This window comes from Rhinatrema bivittatum, chromosome 13 (genome assembly GCF_901001135.1).
Source record: "Rhinatrema bivittatum chromosome 13, aRhiBiv1.1, whole genome shotgun sequence".
Lineage (NCBI taxonomy): Eukaryota > Metazoa > Chordata > Amphibia > Gymnophiona > Rhinatrematidae > Rhinatrema > Rhinatrema bivittatum.
In genome coordinates, this window is record NC_042627.1 from 42482207 (window position 1) to 42502623 (window position 20417).

At 44.9% G+C, this 20417-nt stretch overlaps 1 protein-coding gene across 1 annotated transcript in view; it reads right to left on the reverse strand.

The window, feature by feature from the left end:
* RNF111 (ring finger protein 111) overlaps window positions 1–20417 on the reverse strand; it is a 414145-nt gene that overhangs the window by 158832 nt on the left and 234896 nt on the right. Inside the window, 1 exon segment of the mRNA XM_029575848.1 lies at window positions 11883–12049. Within this exon segment, the coding sequence (XP_029431708.1) occupies window positions 11883–12049 (167 nt within the window).

A 20417-nucleotide genomic window follows, 5' to 3' on the forward strand; every position in this document is an offset into this window, starting at 1 on the left:
ACAGATAAGTATGAAAAGAAAAGAAGTGTGAAGCTTGCTGGGCAGACTGGATGGGCCGATTGGTCTTCTTCTGCCGTCATTTCTATGTTTCATTTCTATGCTCGACCTATCAGCAGCCTTTGACACGGTAAACCACTCTATCATGATTGACCGTCTATCTGAAATTGAGACAAAGGAAACATCCCTAAAATGGTTCACTTCATACCTTTCACAAAGAACCTATCAAGTGCTGCTCAATGATACCCTCTCAAAGAAAATTAATCTAAACACTGGAGTTCCCCAAGGATCCGCTCTATCAGCGACACTTCAACATCTATCTGCTTCCAATATGCCACTTCCTATCAAATCTGAATCTGACCCACTTCATCTATGCTGATGACATTCAAATATTAATCCCAATACAAAACTCGCTAGAAGAAACATACAAACTAACAGCCAATTACCTAAGCAGAATGAAGCAAACACTAACCAATTTAAAACTCATCCTTAACTTCAACAAGACTGAAATAATCATATTAGACAGAAATAACAACTCTCCTCAACTTCCACCACTAAACCTAATGAACCAAAAAACGGTTATATCTCCGGTCAATCATGCCCGCAATCTTGGAGTAATAATTGACAAGGAACTTTCTTTCAAAAACCACATCACAACAAAAATCAAAGACTGATATCAAACTACTAACACTTCGTCAATTAAAACCATTCCTTTCCACCGACTTCAGATCAGTCCGTCAATTACTCATTTTCTCCAACCTCGACTACTATAACTCACTCCTTTTCAACTTACCTCTAAACACCATCCGTCCACTCCAAATCCAAAAAACGCAGCCGCAAGTATCCTCACTGGATCTAAAAAACATGACCATATCACTCCAACACTTATATCACTGCACTGGCTACCAATAAAATTCAGGATAGAATACAAAATACGATCCATACTACATAAAATTATATATGAAAAACAAACAAACTGGCTAAGTTCTTCCATAAAATTGCACACTCCAAACAAACCTCAGATCAGTAAATAAATGACTTTTAAAGACGCTACCTACCCGCTCCAAACAACTCACCTCAACGCAAAAGAGAGCAATCTCTCTTGGAAGCCTGAAACTCCCTCCCAATCGAACTCAGAACACAAGAAAACCTAAAAACTTTCAAAAAAGATCTAAAAACATGGATGTTCACCAAAGCATACCAACTCACCCAATGAATAAAACAATGCCAACCCCCTCCGGTTTAACCCTAAGAAAACTGGGAACACAATACAAGTTTATATTATAACAAAGAACTGAAACGAGTAAAACTGAGCAACAAATAATTTTGTATATGATGGCTCTATGTTAATAATCTGAACCTTTTTGGAAACCTTGTTAAACCTTCTTAATTTTGTAAACCCTTGTATTTTTTGTAAACCATTATGATGGCGAAACCGAATGACGGTATATAAAACTCAATAAATAAATAAATAAATAAATAAATAAATAAAATCCTAGCTTTTTGCCTCCTTCCTCAGCGTGTATCTCCCTTTTCCTCTGTTTCTCTCACCACCACCCCCCAACCATTCTCCAAGTTTCTTTCCCCGGCTTTCCTTCTTCCGTCTCTTCTTCTGCATGACCTAATGCCAGACACTAGCAGCAATTCTCATGCCACTGGCAGACACCAGATACCAAATTTTAGGTATCCAGGATTTTTCCACTGAAATTTTAGTACTCTGTGGGTATACATGACTTGAGGAAGGAACTTTCTAGTCTTGAAAGTCTACAAATTTGTGTTACCTTCCACTGGAGTTTCCCTTTTCAGTAATTTAAAAATAAGCATGATAGGTTACTGCATTGTTTTTCTATAGATTTTTATGGCAAAGAAAAAACAGAGTTGCTTACCTGTAACAGGTGTTCTCACAGGACAGCAGGATGTTAGTCCTCCCATATGGGTGATATCAGGATGGAGCCCAATCACGGAACACTTCTGTCAAAGTTTCGAGAACTTTGACAGGCACCACTGAGCATGCCCAGCATGGCACCAACCCTGCATCCAGTCTCGTGTATAATAAAAAGTATGTGCGAAAAATAAAACAACAAATTGCAAGTGTACACAGCTCCACGGGGTGGCGGGTGGGTTTCGTGAGGGCTAACATCCTGCTGTCCTGTGAGAACACCTGTTACAGGTAAGCAACTCTGCTTTCTCACAGGACAAGCAGGATATGGTAGTCCTCACACATGGGTGAATAGTGAGCTGAGGCTGCCTGAGCAATGTACCAAAAGCACCCAAAGACGTGCAACAGGCACAACAACAGGGGTGATTTTGGATAAGAGGCAGCCTGAAATTCCCAGCGGGCCGTTGGAAGGAAGTTGGGTATTAAGCTGAGAATAAACTGCGTAGAACAGACTGGCCAAAGACAGAATCTTGTGTTCCAGCCTTGTACAGACAATAATGAGCTGCGAAGGTATGGAGGGAACACCATGTAGCAGCCCTGCAGATGTCAGCAAGAGGTACAGAACGAAGGTGTGCCACAGACGTTGCGGAAGGCCTGCTTGCTGGTAGCAGAAGGAAATACAGGAGGACAGGGTCTGCTTGCCCACTGGGATTCCCAGTTTAATTTTATCAAAGGCGATAAATAGCTGGGTGGACTTCCTATGGCCTGCAGTGCGTTCTAAATAAAAGGCTAGTGCACGCTTGCAGTCCAAGGAATGCAGAGCCCGCTCACCTGGATGTGAGTGGGGTTTTGGAAAGAAAGTAGGTAAAAACCATGGATTGATTTAAATGGAATTCAGAGACTACTTTCCTAAAAATTTTGGATGAGTGCGAAGGACTTTCCGATCATGAAGAAATTTTGTGTAAGGGGGGGTAAGTAACTAACGCCTGTAGCTCACTGATTCTGCGAGTGGATGTCAAAGCAAGGAGGAAGAGCACCTTCCAAATGAGATGCTGTAACTCGCAGGAGTGCAGCGGCTCAAACGGAGATTTCATGAGTCGCGCTAAGACCACATTAAGGTCCCAAGCAGGGGCCAGGGGACGAAGAGGGGACTTGAGGTGAAGCAAGCCCTTCATAAAGCGCACTAGTAAGGGTTGTGTTGAAATAGACACATCCCTTATACCCTTATGAAAGGTGGCCAGCGCACCGACATATACTCTAATGGAGGAAGCTTGTAGACCCGACTCCGAGAGGTGCCAGAGGTAGTCTAGAAACTTCGTTGTGGGGCAAGTAAAGGGATCTAAGTCCTTTGAAGCGCACCACAAGGAAAACAGTTTCCATTTAGAATGATAAGATCCAGACGGACAATCAGGTAGCGATGTGGTATATCAACAAGCAGGGTGGAACCGGCTCCTACCTACTGTGTCAGGAAGTAGCACAAATCTGGGCTCTAGCTCTATATCTAAGTCCTTTGAAGCGCACCACAAGGAAAACAGTTTCCATTTAGAATGATAAGATCCAGACGGACAATCAGGTAGCGATGTGGTGGCGGAACGCATATTCCGGAAGTGGGGATATCCAATGATAGACAATCAAAAGCCTTCTACTAGGAAGTAGAAGGCTTTTGTGAAGCTACTAGGACCTGGGATACAAAGTCAGACAGGTTGAGAGGTCGCAAAATTAGCCTTTCAACATCCAAGCTGTTAGAACTAGAGCCTGGAGGTTCGTATGTCGCAGGTGCCCGGCGTTGTGAGAAATCAGAGACGGATCTGCACCTAGGGGAATTTGCGGGCGGACTGAGAGGTCGCGAATGATAGGAAACCACACCTGTCGCAGCCAGTATGGGGCTATGAGAATCATGAGACCCTTGTCCTGATGCAGCTTCACGAAAGTCTTGCTTATGAGTGGAAGCAGGGGATAGGCATACAGGAGGCCTGTTGCCCAATAGAGGGCAAAAGCATCCCTCGATGGAATCATGGGATTGCGACATAGGGAGCAGAAGTTGTCCACTTTGTGATTGTGGGATGCAAAGAGATCTATCGTTGGATATCCCCACTTCCGGAATATGCGTTCCGCCACCACAGGGTCCAGAGACCACTCGTGGGGCTGAAATTTGCGACTGAGTTTGTCCACTAGTACATTGTCCACACCCGCCAGGTAAGTTGCTCTCAGTAGCATGGAATGATATAGAGCTAGAGCCCAGATTTGTGCTACTTCCTGACACAGTAGGTAGGAGCCGGTTCCACCCTGCTTGTTGATATACCACATCGCTACCTGATTGTCCGTCTGGATTAGGATTGCTTTGTTTGATAAGCAATCTTTGAAGGCTAGAAGGGCATCTCTGATCGCCCTAAGCTCCAAAAAATTTATCTGATGTTGTGCTTCTGCCACAGACCAGGTTCCCTGAGTCTGCAGGTTGTTGACATGTGCTCCCCAACCTAGAGTGGATGCGTTTAGTCAGAATTATTTGAGATTCTGGAGCTTGGAAAGGTAGTCCTACAAGCAGATTGGACTCTTGGATCCACCAGGCCAGGGAGAAACTAAGCTGCCTGGTGACATGGACAATGGTGGGCATTGGATGGTGTGACATGGACAATGATGGGCATTGGATGGTGTGCCTGAGACCACTGGGATTTCAACGTCCACTGCATTACTCGCATGGCAAGTTGAGCCATGTGGCCTAACAACGAGAACACAAGTAGTCGTGGTTCGGTGAGACTATATAGTGCAGACAAGAATTGCAAGCGTATGAGCTCGGTCCCTGGGAAGAAAAGCCTTTGCTTGAATAGTGTCATGATCCGCTCCAATGAAGGAGAGGGATTGAGACGGAGACAGATTGGACTTTTGAGAATTTACCAGAAATCCCAAGGACAGTAGTAGACGCAAGGTGAGGTGGAGGGATTGAAGAACCACCTCCACCGACTGAGCTCTCGGTAACCAGTTGTCTAGATCAGCGCTTCTCACCGGTGGTGTCGCGAAGCAACCGGCAGGTGTGTCGCGTGCTCCCGGTCTCTCCCGCTGCTCTTCTTTCCCTGCTGGCGTTGCTGCTGGACTAATCAGCAGGTTCAAGCCCAGCGGGAACGGCAGCGGCGCTAGAAGGAGCTCTGGCACCCGCGGCTGGCCTTTTCTTACCGCGCCTGCCTCCCCCCCCCCTCCCCCGTGACCCAGAACAGGAAGTGATACGCGGTGCGCGGGAAGGAGAAAGGCCATGCCGCGTGGAAAAGTAGCAGCGGCAGCATCGGCCCCCGAGCAATCAAAGTAGACGGTAATTGGGAAAGAAGCCAGCAGCATGAGCCTCCCGCAGCCGATGGGATTCTTCTTTCTTGGCCTGCGGGGGCTGCAGGAGGAGGCTGCTGCAGTAACATTTGTGCTCGGGGGGGGTGGGGGAGAAAGAGAGAGAAGCAGCCAGCCAGCCTGTGTGTAAGTGAGAGAATGTATTTGATTGAGAGCATGTGTGTGATTGAGAGAAACTGGTCAGAGAGCTGATGTGCGTGTATATGTGAGAGACAATGAAAGTGACTGCGCAGAGAGATGACTGATGTGTATGTGAGTGTGAGAGAGAGAAAAAGCATGGAAGTGAGAAATCTGGGTATGTGAGAAAGCATGGGAGTAAGAAGCCTGATTATGTGAGAGAGCATGGGAGTGGGAAGCCTGTGTGTGTGCATGTATATGAGAGAGACTGGTTGGTAAGGTGACGGTGTGACTGGTGTGTATGTGAATGTGAGAGAGAGAATGTGATTCAGGGAATGAGAAGCCTGTGCACATGGAGAGTGAGTATGGAAATGAGAGAGAGACTGGTGTGTGTGTGTAACAGAGAGAGTGATTATAGGACTGAGAAGCCTGTGCATGTAGAGAGAACAAGCATGGAAGTGAGAAGCCTGCATGTCTGAAAGAGAACATGGCAGTGGGAAGCCTATGTGTGTGTGTGTATATGCATGAGAGAGATCAGGTAACTGGTGTGTGTGTGTGTGTGAGAGAGAGAAAGAAAGTGATTATGGGAATGAGAAGCCTGTGCATGTGAAGAGAGTGAGCATGGGAGTGAGAAACCTGGGTGTGTGTGAGACACAGCATGGGAGTGAGAAGCCTGCATATCTGAAAGAGAACATGGGAGTGGGAAGTGTGTGTGTGTGTGTGTGTGTGTATGCATGCATGAGAGAGATCAGGTGACTGGTGTCTGTATGTGTGTGTGAGAAAGAAAGAAGCCTGTATATCTGAAAGAGAACAAGGGAGTGGGAAGCCTGTGTGTGTGTGTATGCATGAGAGAGATCAGGTGACTGGTGTGTGTGTCTGTGTGAGAGAGAGAAAGAAAGTGATTATGGGAATGAGAAGCCTGTGCATGTAGAGAGAACAAGCATGGGAGTGAGAGACTGGTGTGTGTGTGTGGGAGAGAGACAGAGAAAGTGATTATGAGAGTGAGAAGCCCGTATATGTAAGTAGAATATGGGAGTGGAAAGCCTGTATGTGTGTATGGCATGAGAGAAACTATTCAGGAAGGTGACTGGTGTGTGTGTCAAAGACTGTTTGGGAAATGGTTGGTGTGTGAGAGACAGAAACTGGTCATGGGGGCATGACTGGTATGGTGTGTGTGTGTGAGAGACATGGGCCCTAAGGAAGAGGACCCTGAGTATAGAGCTTAGCCACTACTGCTGCTTCTGGTGTGTGCTACTGCCTGCATGGAAGAGGAGTAGGAGAGCTGCTGGAGGGGGTAAGTAAAGGTGGCTTTTTAAGTTTATTTTTCTTGATTGACTGCCATTTTAATTATTTAATATTATGTGATGTGTCTGCTTTTTTTAAATATTTTATTGGTGTTTGGAGAATTTTTAATAGTTTTTATGAGTTTTTAATTGTTGGATGTTATTCTGTTCATAGCTGTTTTGAAACATTTATTCTGCTTATTAGTATAGTTTTACAATTATTTCTGTGTGGGGATCTATAGCAGCTTGGCTTGTTCTGTTTTCCTAATAGGAGGTGTATTGGTTTTTAGGGTCTGATTTAATATTTGTAGTGTTGCCTTTTCATAGATAGGGTTGCTCCTGTTTGAATATATTCCATAATACAGGTGTAACTGTGTGCGGATTAGTTTATGTGCATTACTACAGATCCTGGGAGTATGTTAGGTCGGTTCTGTGTCTGTTACCGAGATGAGGTATTTTACTAGCATATAAGCGTTTATATCAGTCTTATTTGTTGTATTTTCTCAAGAGGACATACATTGGTGGTAAACTGCTGTCTTTTCATAAGTAGGGCTATTGAACCTGGAACTGAAATGACCCCAGAACATCTTTTTTGTAGGGTGAGTTGTATGGGGAATGTCGTAATTCTGTGGGACAGGGGGATTCCCGTGGGTGGAAACTGTACTTTTCCATCTAGCCCCGTGACGATCATGGGTCAGTGTGTCATGCATGTGAGAACCTCTGTCAGGTGTGTCCCGACAGAAAAAAGGTTGAGAACCACTGGTCTAGATAAGGATAGACGTGAGTGCCCAGTCGTCTTAAGTATGCGGCTACTACTGCCAGGCATTTCGCGAAGACCAGAGGGGCCGATGCCAGGCTGAACGGAAACACTCTGTACTGGAAGTGCTTGTTTCAGACGAGGAATCGGAGGTATTTCCTGTGAGACAGGGTAATTGCTATGTGCATGTACGCATCTTTTAGATCTAGAGAGCAAAGCCAATCTCCTTGTTGGATCAGAGCAAGTAGAGAGTCCAAGGTTACCATTCTGAACTTCTCCTTTCGAAGTTGTTTGTTTAGGGCACGAAGATCTAATATCGGCCAAATACCTCCCAACATTTTTGGAATTATGAAGTATCGGGAGTAGAAACCCTTTCCTCTTTGAAGAGGGGGAACTTGCTCTATGGCATTGGCTTGTAGAAGGGAAGTTACTTCTTCTTCTAGAAGGGAAGAGTGATTGGTGGAACTCCACGTCTGATTAGGTGGAGAGTCTGATGGAATTGAAAGAAAGTTGAGATGGTAACCTTGAGTTATTAACGAAAGGACTCACTGATCTGTGGTGAGAGTGTGCCACATGCTGATGAAGTGGCCGAGGCGGCCACCCACTGGTAGATGTGGCAGTGGCTGAGGTGGATATTTGCTCTCTAGTGCAGTGGTTCTCAACCTTTTTTCTGTCGGGACACACCTGACAGATGGTTCTCACATGCGTGACACACTGACCCATGATAGTCACGGGGCTAGATGTAAAAGTACAGTTTGCATCCACGGGAACCCCCCTGACCCACAATAATGGATGTAAAGCAGAATTATGACATTCCCCATACAATTCACCCTACAAAAAAGATATTCTGGTTCTGGTGTCATCTCAGTAACAGCAACTCAAACTCCTTCTACTTCCAGGCTCAATAGCTCTACTTATGAAAAGACAGCAGCTTACCACCAATGCATGTCCTCTTGAGAAAACACAACAAATAAGACTGATAAAGCTCTTACATGCTAGTAAAATATCTCATCTCGGTAACAGACACAGAACCGACCTAACATACTCCCAGGTAATGCACATAAACTAATCCGCACACAGTTACACCTGTATTATGGAATACACTCAAACAGGAGCAACCCTATCTATGAAATGGCAACACTATAAATATTAAATCAGGCCCTAAAAACCAATACACCTCTTATTAGGTTATTAGGAAAACAGAGCTAGCAAGCAGCTATAGATCCCCACACAGAAATAATTGTAAAACTATACTAATAAGCAGAATAAATGTTTCAAAACAGCTATGAACAGAATAACATCCAACAATTAAAAACTCAAAAACTATTAAAAATTCTCCAAACACCAATAAAATATTTCAAAAAAAGCAGACACATCACATAATAAATAATTAAAATGGCAGTCAATCAAGAAAAATAGATCGACGGGTGAAGAAAGGAATTTCGATTGAAAATGGAACCGCGAGAATAGAGACCCGTTGGAGTTGGACTTCTTAACGTTGGATTTCTATTCTACCCCTGAAGCAGGACCTAGGGATGGTCCGAAACACGATTGTGTCGGGACGATTTTAAAGACGCGATGAGTATCAGAGAAATTCACTCCAGATAAGTACTATGCCCTAATGAATGGTGCGGTGTGAATGAGCAATCTTTCGACACGAGAGCTGTTGCCTCTGTTATATTTAATAGTTTTATGAAAAGTTCAAAAAAATGAAAAAAATGAAAAAAGTGGATGTTTCTAAAAACTCCAAAGAGTGTTCTTGAAATAAAAAAGTAATTTTGGACCTGTAAACTACCTATGGGCTGTACTTGTTACAGACTCACGTAGAACAGAGGTCCTACAAACATAGTTAAAAATTGTGCTTGGTTCCACAATAATATTGGAAAAAATTGATAGACCAGAGTCCTTATCTTTGGTTTGATGTGTTTCTATATGCTCCACCAGAGTAGTTCTCTGGTGGAGACTTCCTTCTCTCTTCAGGAGGGGAAGGAATCTGAAGTCATCAGACCCAGCACCCAATGGTTCTCCAGAGGGTAAAAAGGGACCTCCTCCAGCCAGTGGAAATTGGGCACTGAAGGTATCGGTGACAGCACCGGCAGCATTGGTGTTGGCATCGGGAAAGGACGATGCAGCTTCGATGGCAAAAGTGGTGCCAACAGGCTCAGTGGCCTCTGTAGACGCCTCGGTGGCAACACTCCAGAAGGGCCTGGCATCGGTGATTCCTTCTTCAGAAGAGAGATGGATGGTGTCAATGGACCAGGCGGTATCTGCATTTTCCTCGGTACCGAAGGCAGAGCACCGATGAGGACATTGACCCTGTCAAGCAGCGGTGCAAGCATTGGTGGCATCGGGTCCGGTGTCGGAATCGGAGTCTATATCGGTGCCGATGGAATTGGATGTCCATGGAAAACCTGCACCACCGCCTCTTGAACCATCTGGTTCAATTCCTCACGCAACGCTAGCGCTGTTAAGGACAGGTCCGGAGTGGGAGGCGGGATGGGTGCTGCCGGAATAACCACTGGTATCTGTGGAGTCTTGGCCGCTACTCATACCGAAGGCGGGAATCGCCTCAGAGTACCCGGCATGGAGGAGATTTGGGGCTCCTCGACACAGGCCTTCTTCCTCAGTGGCTCGATGGACTTAAAAGTCGAGGCCACCGATGCACCTGGATCAGACGGCAAAGGTTTGTCGATGCCGATGCTTTTCCCGATGGTCGCCTTTACTGATGTCCGGTGCTGAAGAAGTAGAAGCCGAAGTCTTCAATGTTGATTGAGAGTCATCGGTATCTGACCGGTGACGGGACTTGACTGGCGACTGTGTCGATGACTTCGAAGCTTTAGCTGAAGTAAGCTGTTTGGAATGAAACAGTAAAGCCATCTTTTCCAAATGAGCCTGACGTCCCTTAGGGGTCATTTGGGCACAGTTGGTACATGTATCTACATCATGGGTAGGGCCCAAGCACAACACACAAACCTGGTGAGGGTCGGTAATGGACATAGTCCTAGGACAGTCCGGGCACCTACGAAAACCTGTTGCCATCGTTGTCATCGAAAATTTAGGCCGCAGCGCGGTCTGTGACCTCCAGGCTTAAAACTTGGAACCGTCGGTAACCGACCAAAAAGTTAGTAAACTTACCGAACGAACACGGGTATTGACGGTACACAAGGGGGACCCCAGCCAGGGTGAATATTTTTTTGAAAACTCAAGACTATTTCCTGAAGAAAATTTTCCTATCAGGAAACTGTGGAAGAGCTCCTCACTCCGTGTGGCAAAAGCTGCGCGGAAAAAAAGATTGAAGGGAGACCCCTGCTGGATGCAGGGTTGGTGCCATGCTGGGCATGCTCAGTGGTGCCAGTCAAAGTTCTAGAAACTTTGACAAAAGTGTTCCGTGATTGGTCGCCATCCTGATGATGTCACCCATATGTGAGGACTAACCTCCTGCTTGTCCTGTGAGAAATGATGAGTCATAGTTTGGGAAAGCTATGCAAAAAGATGAAACACTATGGCAGTGTCTGTGTTCACTTGGTCCACATGAAAAAGGATATACTTCACATTTTTTTTAAACCCCTTTAGCCAAGAAACTCTAAGCAATCTAGAACAGTTATCATCCTACTACTAGAACTCAGATTACCCAAATCCAAAAAATATTTAATTAAAAAGCATTTATTACCCACCCTTTCTAGGTTCAGGGCGGGGTACATTATGAACATACATAGATGGGAAGAACAAGCTCATATAGCACATTACAAATTCTTGAATAAGAGAACACAGCCTATCAAATGACAACATTTTAAAAACATAGGTGTTAATTTCAGCAAAACAGAAGAACTAATTGGGGGCCTAAAGTAGGATATTGAGGATTCGCTGAAGTAGTGAGACGCCGGGGGCTATCCATTATCATTTAGGCTTGGGAATACTTTTCTGAAGAGGAAAGTTTTTAGTGCTTTTTTAAAGAATGTTCTTTCCTGGAGGCATCTAACTTCCTTTAGTAAGCTGTTCCATAGGAGAGGACCTGCTCTCTGGTATATGTGGTGGCTTTCTGTTTTCTCAATATTAGCAAAGGATATAGAATTACTACTAAAATAAACTTGTTTAGCTGTAGCTGTGTTTTGGATTCTTTAAATTTTGCATCAGGAAGAGTAGTTCTTTGTCATCTTTGTATTCAGAATAACTAGTAGAACTGTGGAATGTGCCTTTTTCAATGACCACTCTGATCAGTACTAGAAAGGAAAAAACTGGTGTACATTACAGGAGAACTTGCTTTTCCTCTCTAATCTGAAGGTTCTAGTTTTCTTCTCTGTCTACCATAGCTGCTAATAACTTTTTCTCTTATGTAGTATTCTCTATACAAATTTGCAGCTTTTTATTTAGTTAGGTATGTTATATTTTGTTATTTGGACTTGTTTGCCTTGGAATTTCTCTGTGAGAAATGCTTTTGTTCTCATATGCTTGCTTCCAATTTGGATAAGGTAACATGTAATACTAGAAACAGCCCAAATCATAGTAGCAAGCTTACCATCTTCATCCACAGTAAGGTCTACAACTTCTGCTGCATTCTGTCTCAGTGGCTGTATGACTGTGGAGATCCTAGTACTTCGGCTCCGCTGCTCTTGTGATCGCGTAAACTGTGAATTTGAGCTCTGGCTCCAATGAGATCTTGAGTGTCCAAGTGTGGAACGAGATCTAAAAGAAAATCCAATTAAGATGATTTAATTGCATGCAATACATTTATTAAATCAGAAACTATTCACTGCTTTGACAACAGTTTTATAAATTGTCCTTGTCACAAACGGAATATATTCACGTCTTTACAGTAATAGAAACAGATGTCTGCTCATTTGCCTTTTGTGCTGTCCTAGGTTTCTGTCCAATAGGCCTCTTTCAGATTGTGGCAGAAGCAACAAAGAAGAAAATGAGCATGGGGGCCTGTTAAATGGTGTATGCTCTCACAGGCCCGCTGATCATGAATATTTCAGAGAGTTACATTTAAAAGCAATACGATAAGAAAACATAACAATGCAAAACAAAGCCACATATATATATCAGTTGCATTATATGACATTTTTGATTCCCAGACTCCACATCATATACTAAACAAGTAAAACTGAAAAATGCTTGAACTAACCTAAACTGCCAGAGTTTTTCACAGCAGGCCAGCAAACCATTGTATCCTTAATAAAAGGCATTTTGCAGAAAATATGGAATTTGTTTGTAGTAATTGTAAATGGTCTCCTTTCCCATATAACTCCTTGCCTTCTGCTTTACAATACTGGCAATTCTCAAACATTGACAATTAATAATGGTCACCTTGGTCAATCAATAATTGACATGTGTCCAAATCAACTTGCTTCAATCAAATAAAACTATAATTAGCTCTACATGACGGAAGGTCAGTTGGTGTTCGACCATGAAGGAGTGTACATGCGGTCAAGCTTCTTGGTGATCTTTACGAACAACCCCTGATGAGGACTGTCTGAAAAGCGACCACATTGAGATTACGTAAATATATCTATTCTCTTTTGGAATTAAAGACATCAGGTGGAACAATGTGAAGTCTTTTTTTTTTTTTTTTTTACATTGAGCAAAAAAATCACAATTAATAACTTTTGAAACACTTCAGCTATGGTTTGATGGAGAGTGTTGGGGAAATATTGTAAGAGTTGAAGAGGCTTTTGCCCTGTTTTAAAATTATTATTTTTTTAATAAAACAGAGCAATTTTCATTATTTCAATAAAAGTTTATTAGTTGGAAGGTGGTTACTCAGTTAATGATTAGAAAAACATAAGGTAATGGATTACCACCAATTTATGAACATATGGAATATGAAACCACAACCTTTTCCAAAAAATGTTTTTCTCATCAACAATTTAACAATTTTTTTCAAATAAAATACATTTTTCAAAAGTATTGTTGAATACATCGTGTAGAGCTAATTATAGTTTTATTTGATTGAAGCAAGTTGATTTGGATACGTGACAATTATTGATTGACCAAGGTGACCATTATTGTCACGTTAGTAGATTGTCATCTTGTTGTGGCATTGTATGTTATATTGAATTCTCAAACATTTACATCTGTAATTGAAAGACTCAATTATGCACTGCACTTCACATATTAGGATGAAGAGCTTGATGAGTATTTACTATGCAGAGGTCCATACTCAGAAGTTATCTGGCTAAATAAATATCTGGGGACTTTGCCAGCTATATTTTAGCTGGATAACTTAGGAGCATTCTAGGAGCATTTCGGGGAGGAGTTATGTTAACTGACTAACTAATATTCATAGTTAGTTGGATAAATTATCCACTAAGTCTGGTCAGACCAAAGAACTGTTCCAAAGTTAGCCGGATAAATTTAGCAGGTTACCATTAAGATAGCTGGCAATATTCAATAGTGTGGTTGTACAATTGAATATACCTCCAAAGTTAGCTGAATACGTTTATCCGGCTAATTTTGCTATCTGGATATGACTGAATATGGACCTCAAAATACTAACTACTCTATGTAAAGCCTTCAGACATCATAATACTATTCTGTTACAATGGACGTCTTCCTATTTGCTTACTCCATGAAATTAAAAATCCCACAGCCCATAGTTTTCTCCCCCCCTTCACAACCTAACATTTCTACATGATTCCATGAAAAATACGTGTATATATTAGCCACAAGGTGACAAAGGAGGTGAATTAGAACAAGTTTGAAGGTCCCATGTGTGCCCCCCCCAAAATGATGCAGCCGGCCGGGATCCCTATCTAATGAAGTGGGCACACAAGATCTTAAGCCTGTTCTACTACTGCAGTGGCAGCAGCAGCATAATGCAATGTCACCCTGTCCCCCTGCCAAGGAGCACTGGTGCCCCGTGTGTTCACTCATCTCACCTGCCCTAATAGCCCTGCTTGTTAAACACTATATTCAAGAAGAGTGAAATCTGCAAAATCAAGTATCAAATACCACCAAGCAATCAATCAATATTTGTATTTAGAATATTTTATTTTTTTTAAAACTCTTCTATACTATCGTTGAGTTAGATAACCATCACAACGGTTTACAAAAAGGCACGTTAACGAAAAATATGAGTGGTATAGATTACAAATTAACCATGTGCCATCATAGAACGGTAACAATTTAATGTCAAAAACTGTGTGTGTCAGTTAAGCTTATTTGTTCAGAACATATTATGCGGTTTTAACATTAAAATGCATTTTGTAGGTTAAAAGAATAACTTCTAGTTTGGTGCGTCCTTATCATTCAACCGTTTTTTCTCCTTATCTTTATCTTTGTAAAAGGCTTGTTTAAATAGCCAGGTTTTCAGATTAGTTTTGAATATTTTCAAATTTCTCTGCAGCCTTATTTCGAGTGGCATGGTGTTCCATAGCACGGGGCCAGCCAGTGACAGTGTTCGTGCAAATGAACATTTATAGCATCTATAGCATAATTAGAAATTGGTTTCTATTACCTCAGTAAATATTCCATCAGTTTGTTCTGTTACTATTAAGCAGAGTTGCTCATCTTTAACAGGTGTACTCCAAAGATGTCAGTCCTCACACATGGGGCTCCAGCCTGGCCTGGAACTTTTACCTCAGATTCTAGAGCTTTCAAATAAGACCTACTGAGCATGTGCAGCTGTAGTTATCAGCCTGCCCCTAGGCAGAGTCCCTCAGTCCATGATATTGCTAATACATGGAGAACTAACTCCAAGAAGAGGCGGGTGGGTTTTGTGAGAACTGACATCCTGCTATCCTCCGAGAACACCTAGTACAGGTAAGGAACTTTCTCAGAGGACAAGCAGGATGGCAGTCCTCACACATGGGTGATTCCCAAGCTATAGGCTGCCTGTGTAGGATAAAGAGGGGAACCCCACAATGCTGAAAGCACCACCTCTTTCCCATTTGCCTATGAGGCAGCAGACCCAAAAATGGGTCTAAGCGGGGAAAGAGTTGGGTTCTACAAAAGAAAACCATAGAACAGCAGACAAATACCCCGATGTGTAGCAGAGGCGCCTAAGGCAGGAGCATGATGCAAATTCCAGCGAGAAGCATACATTGCCTCATGGGACTATTATAGTCAGTTTTCTGGATCAGCGAACCCTGTCAAGCAAAGTAGGTCTAGATCCTCCTGGGTACAGGAAAAGGCCTAGAGCAGTGTTTCCCAACCCTCTCCTGGAGGCACACCTAGCCGGTCAGGTTTTCAGGATTGCCGCAATAAATATGCATGAGATTGATTTGCATACCCTGGGTCTCCAATGTATGCAAATCTCTCTCATGCATATTCATTATGGATATTCTGAAAACCTGACTGGTTAGGTGTGCCTCCAGGAGAGGGTTGGGAAACACTGGCCTAGAGAATCAACCACGAGATTAATTCTTGGACAAAGACCACACAATTCCCTTCTGTGTCACAAGACAACTGAAAAACCAACTGGGGCCAGAAAGCCCTCCAGAAAGAAATTGCGGGCCACTAGCATCTGAAGGTCAGAATGTATTTGCAGAAGCACTCCCAATGATTGGCTGATAGGCACAATGGGCAGATAAACCCAAGCAACACTCGGAAGCAATAGCAGCAAGAGCAGCCAGGTCTGAGTCAAACCTTATCTGCCAAAGTACCAGACAGGTCTGACCAACCAAGATAGACATTAAGAGTATCAAGGGTTGAAAGGCAATCCCTGAAATGGGATCACTAGCCCAAAAACCTTTGAGTAGGGAGTTGAACTAGGTCTGAAGCTAACCCACATGCCACCCTGTCAAGGGTAGGCCTATCCATCCTGTCCACAGTATAGTTCTGGTGAGAAGGGAAGCACTTTGGTCAACCCAGTGAAGTATGAAAAGCTAAAGGCAGTACTGGCCAGGTGGTGTACCATTCCCTGCAGGTATATACCATGAATTCTCTAGCATTTCCCACCCCTCCAGACATTCCAATCAGAAGGAGTGAAGGAGGCAGACCTGATTGCAAGAATAAGAAAAAGCCGCTAGGCTATATTTATCAACCACAACTAAACAACTAATGCTCTCTGCTGATTCTCTGATGGCCCCCCCCCCCCCCAAGGTAGACCTCTCAGCATGATAGAACTATCCACAAAAGTCAGAAAACAGGGATGCAAGTGCAAACACTTGTGTAGAAACAGGATTTCTTTACCAACCTGGCAACCAGAAAAGTACCAAGGCAGGGTCAGTTTGATTGTGGAACAGACCTTCCAACAATACCCAAGGCCACAAAAGTATACTTTCCCCAAGGAATCATGTAGTCCAGTAAGTGGAACTGTTGCATGACCCATGACCTCCTTGCCTGCACACAGGGTTATCCCTAAGGGGGGGGGGGGGGGGGAGTATAATTTGCAAACCACCACAACAAAAGTGTAGCACCTCTTGTGGTTTCTCATCCCCTAACTCATGATTATGGAGAGAGGTTGAAAAACATACCTGCCAACTGAAATGCAAATGGACTAGAACCCTCACTGAGGTAGGGTCCCGCATGCAAGAATGACTGGCAAGAGCGGTCATCACGAAACTACACATTCTGCTCAGCAGGTATCAAAGGGTGACTCCTATGCAGGAGAAACTCAATCTTTGCCAGGGAGCTGCTCAGAAGGGCCAACAGGGAGTCAGACTGAATCTGGAATAACTCTCGCGAAACACGGCCTGCTGTGCCTTAGGATGACCCTAAGAAAAAGCCACGGATGCTTGACTTGCTCTCAAGATCCCGCAGGAAAGACAGCAACCCCAAGTTAGAGGTAATGAAATCCCTTTTTCAGGAAACTGAGAACAAGGGTCACCCCTTGTAGGGGTGGACAACCTGGCGTCCAAGGGGGATCCCATAAGTGTCAGCTCTGGAAACCCAGTTTGTATCTCCCCTTTCTTAAGGGATAGGAAAATACGGTAATCTGGATGCCTCATCCTAAAAAAATCTTCTACTTCTCCAGGGGACAGTGAGTTACTGTCACTGATTGCTGAAGTTCATAATTGACCAAATCGGCCACAGGTGACCACCCAGTCAATCAGGGTAGGCCACCACAGTAATCCATGACCCAACAAGAACAGTCCAATGGACTGCTCATCCGATCATTACCTGCAAGGAGGTGTACCAATTCAAAAAAAATAGAGGCTCCAGTTCGGCGACAGGACCTGCAAAGGGCAGAACCCCAAAGGCATCCCCCCTAAGGAGATTCAACATAAGCTAACATGGGAGAGGTTGAAAGCATATCCCTCTTCTGCAGGAGGGAAAGACTCCTGAATCTACCCCTCCTGGTATCCACACCCCTAGTGGTTCAACCAGGAACACAGTCTTAGGGTCAGTCTTATGGCGGCAGCACACAACCTATTGTGTGTGCCATGAAGGAAACACCACACCTACACTAGAGGGCAACTGGAAGAATAATGCCTTCCGCTTTTAAAAGCACGATGACCAGTTACTCATATGGTGGTACCCCCGTCCTGCAGATGGCAGCGTACATATGTACCCAATCGCCGTGCTCGTGGTTAAACTCCCATGGCACAGTAGGGAATGAAGCACCATCTGATGGAGGTTGGCAGCTGCTGCACTGACAAAAAGTAATCCAAAGTGTGTGATGGCACCCCTCCTCACTAGTGTCCATAGCACCCTAAGCTGTAAAAGGAACAAGGAACCCCTGACAAAGTAGGTCTAGATCCTGCCGGGTACAGGAAAAGGCCTAGAGAATCAACCACGAGATTAATTCTCGGACAAAGACCACACAATTTCGTCCTGCGTCACAAGACAACTGAAAAACCAACTGGGGCCAGAAAGCCCTCAGAAAGAAATTGCGGGCCACTAGCATCTGAAGGACAGAATGTATTTGCAGAAGCACTCCCAATGATTGGCTGATAGGCACAATGGGCAGATAAACCCAAGCAACACTCGGAAGCAATAGCAGCCAGGTCTGAGGCAGACCTTATCTGCCAAAGTACCAGACAGGTCTGACCACCCAGGATAGACATTAAGAGTATCAAGGGTTGAAAGGCAATCTTGGTTGCAATAATGGCGGTCCCACTATCTCTAGCACGGCTGTGCATGTCAGTGTCAGAGAGAACGCCGCCAGCCAGTGCCTGAGGTGCTTGGATATTAGACAACCCCCATCATAGCCAGCCGTGCATGATTGCTCTCCACTGTCACCCTAACTCAATGGAGACAGCACGTACAGTACATACGAAGGTTTCCCCAGTACCACTGGGCTCTGACTATGGCCGTCCCTGGTGGTGGGTACATTGCCCCTATGGAAACTGACATCGCTCCAAGAGGCTGACTATAGTCCTTGAATTGGGGGTCATGAATGGCTCACCACCCTTTTCCACTGCATAATGGTGGAAGGGGAAGCCCATACTACCCAACAGTGTCATGGTGCTCTGCAGTGACACCCTGTGGCATCCGACCATCTCCATCTGTACTCACAGTGACAACGGTGCTCCTGGTGCCAATAATGCCTTCAGCACTCACAAGTGATGGACTGCATCTATGACACTGATGATGTGCCCAGGTCCCTGGCAGTGCTTCACCGTGCCACAGGAATCTGGCATGCAGCCCCACTGATAGCATAACATGTTCCTGCAGACAGTCTGGCGACACCCATGGTGTACGCAGCGCCAGAAGGTGCTGATGATTTGCAAACACTGCAGGTCAAAAATATCTGAGGGCCAGCAGCACCAATGGAGACCAGTGTCTAAAGGCACAGATGATTCAGTGGTACTGACGACGCCCACAGTGCACAAAGGTGGAGGCCCTGTGGCACAGATGCACTGCAGCTATCCTGAGGGCGTCAATGCTGTGGGCTTGATGGCGACCATGCCAGTGCATATGACCAACTCTAGCCTCAACAGCAGAGATGGCACTCGAAGCCATGTGGGGCCTCTGATGCCCCACAACCCCAGCGCCCTTGGGTGTCCGGCGGCTCCGGACTCTCAAGAGCCTTATGCCATCGACTGCACAGCTCGATGCCCCTTCTGGACACTTCAAAGGAGCTCGTTGGTGCCCCCAACAGTTGATAACCTTGAAGGCAGACTATACTGCACTCTGGATGCCTCAGCACTCCAGGGTGCTTCGGGTTGATGGTGACCCCCAGCATTCAATGGTGCTGCCAGCTACCCACAGGCCCAAAGTTCCTGTCAGCCTAGAGCTTCCATGGTATTCGAGGGCTCTCAGGAACCCTGCTCCCCAGCGGTTGACGGCCCTTAGTGCAACCAGGCGCTCAATGGCAATCTCGGTGCCCTCTGGCAGCGATGGTGCTCGACACTGTTGAGAGCAGCCACACATGGCATTCACTGGTAAACACGCCCAAGAGCCTCCATGGTCCTGAATGGCCTTAAAAGTGGCTCCGATGGCAGTCCTGGTACCTGATATGGTCCAGACTGTGACACTCAAGGTTGGTGCTCCTACTCTACCACATCGAGGCCAATGGCGCTCGCTGATGCTCTGGTCAATGCCAGTCCTCTGGTTCATCGAGATCCCATGGTGCTCAATGGCTACTATGACGCACAATGATGCCTACAGCACGGAAAGGTTTCCGCCCCCAGCCAAGTCAATCAACAGCAAGTATTGTGATGACACCCACGGTTGATGGCCCATACGGTTTTGAGGGCGGTCACACACTTCAATGGCATCAAGGACACCTCAGCACCTCGATGACATCAAGGGTGATCATGTTAAAGTAGTCCTGGTCCCCGACCCAGTCCTGACATCAATATGTCTGACCATTGGTGCGCTGGCACAGGCGTGCACGGCAACAGTTACCAGGCATGGCACCAAAAGTGCAGCAGCAACGCTGCTTGCCCATTCTCCTGCTCACACTCTCTCACAAGAAGAGTGCACTGCCATTACTGTGTCATCCAGTGCTCCTGCCCATGGAGACTAGTTCCTTAGAATATGGGGAAGATGAGCTCTCCCCCCCCCCCCCCCCCCCCCCCCCCCCCCCAGGAATGGTGCGGTACTCAGTCCCTTCATTGTCTGAGCCTCCACTGATGCTGATCCATCGGTGAAACTACATGGAACTCCTGCCTGGGTAGAACTCAGGTGAGTCCCCAGGCTAAGAGGTCTACAAGGACTACAT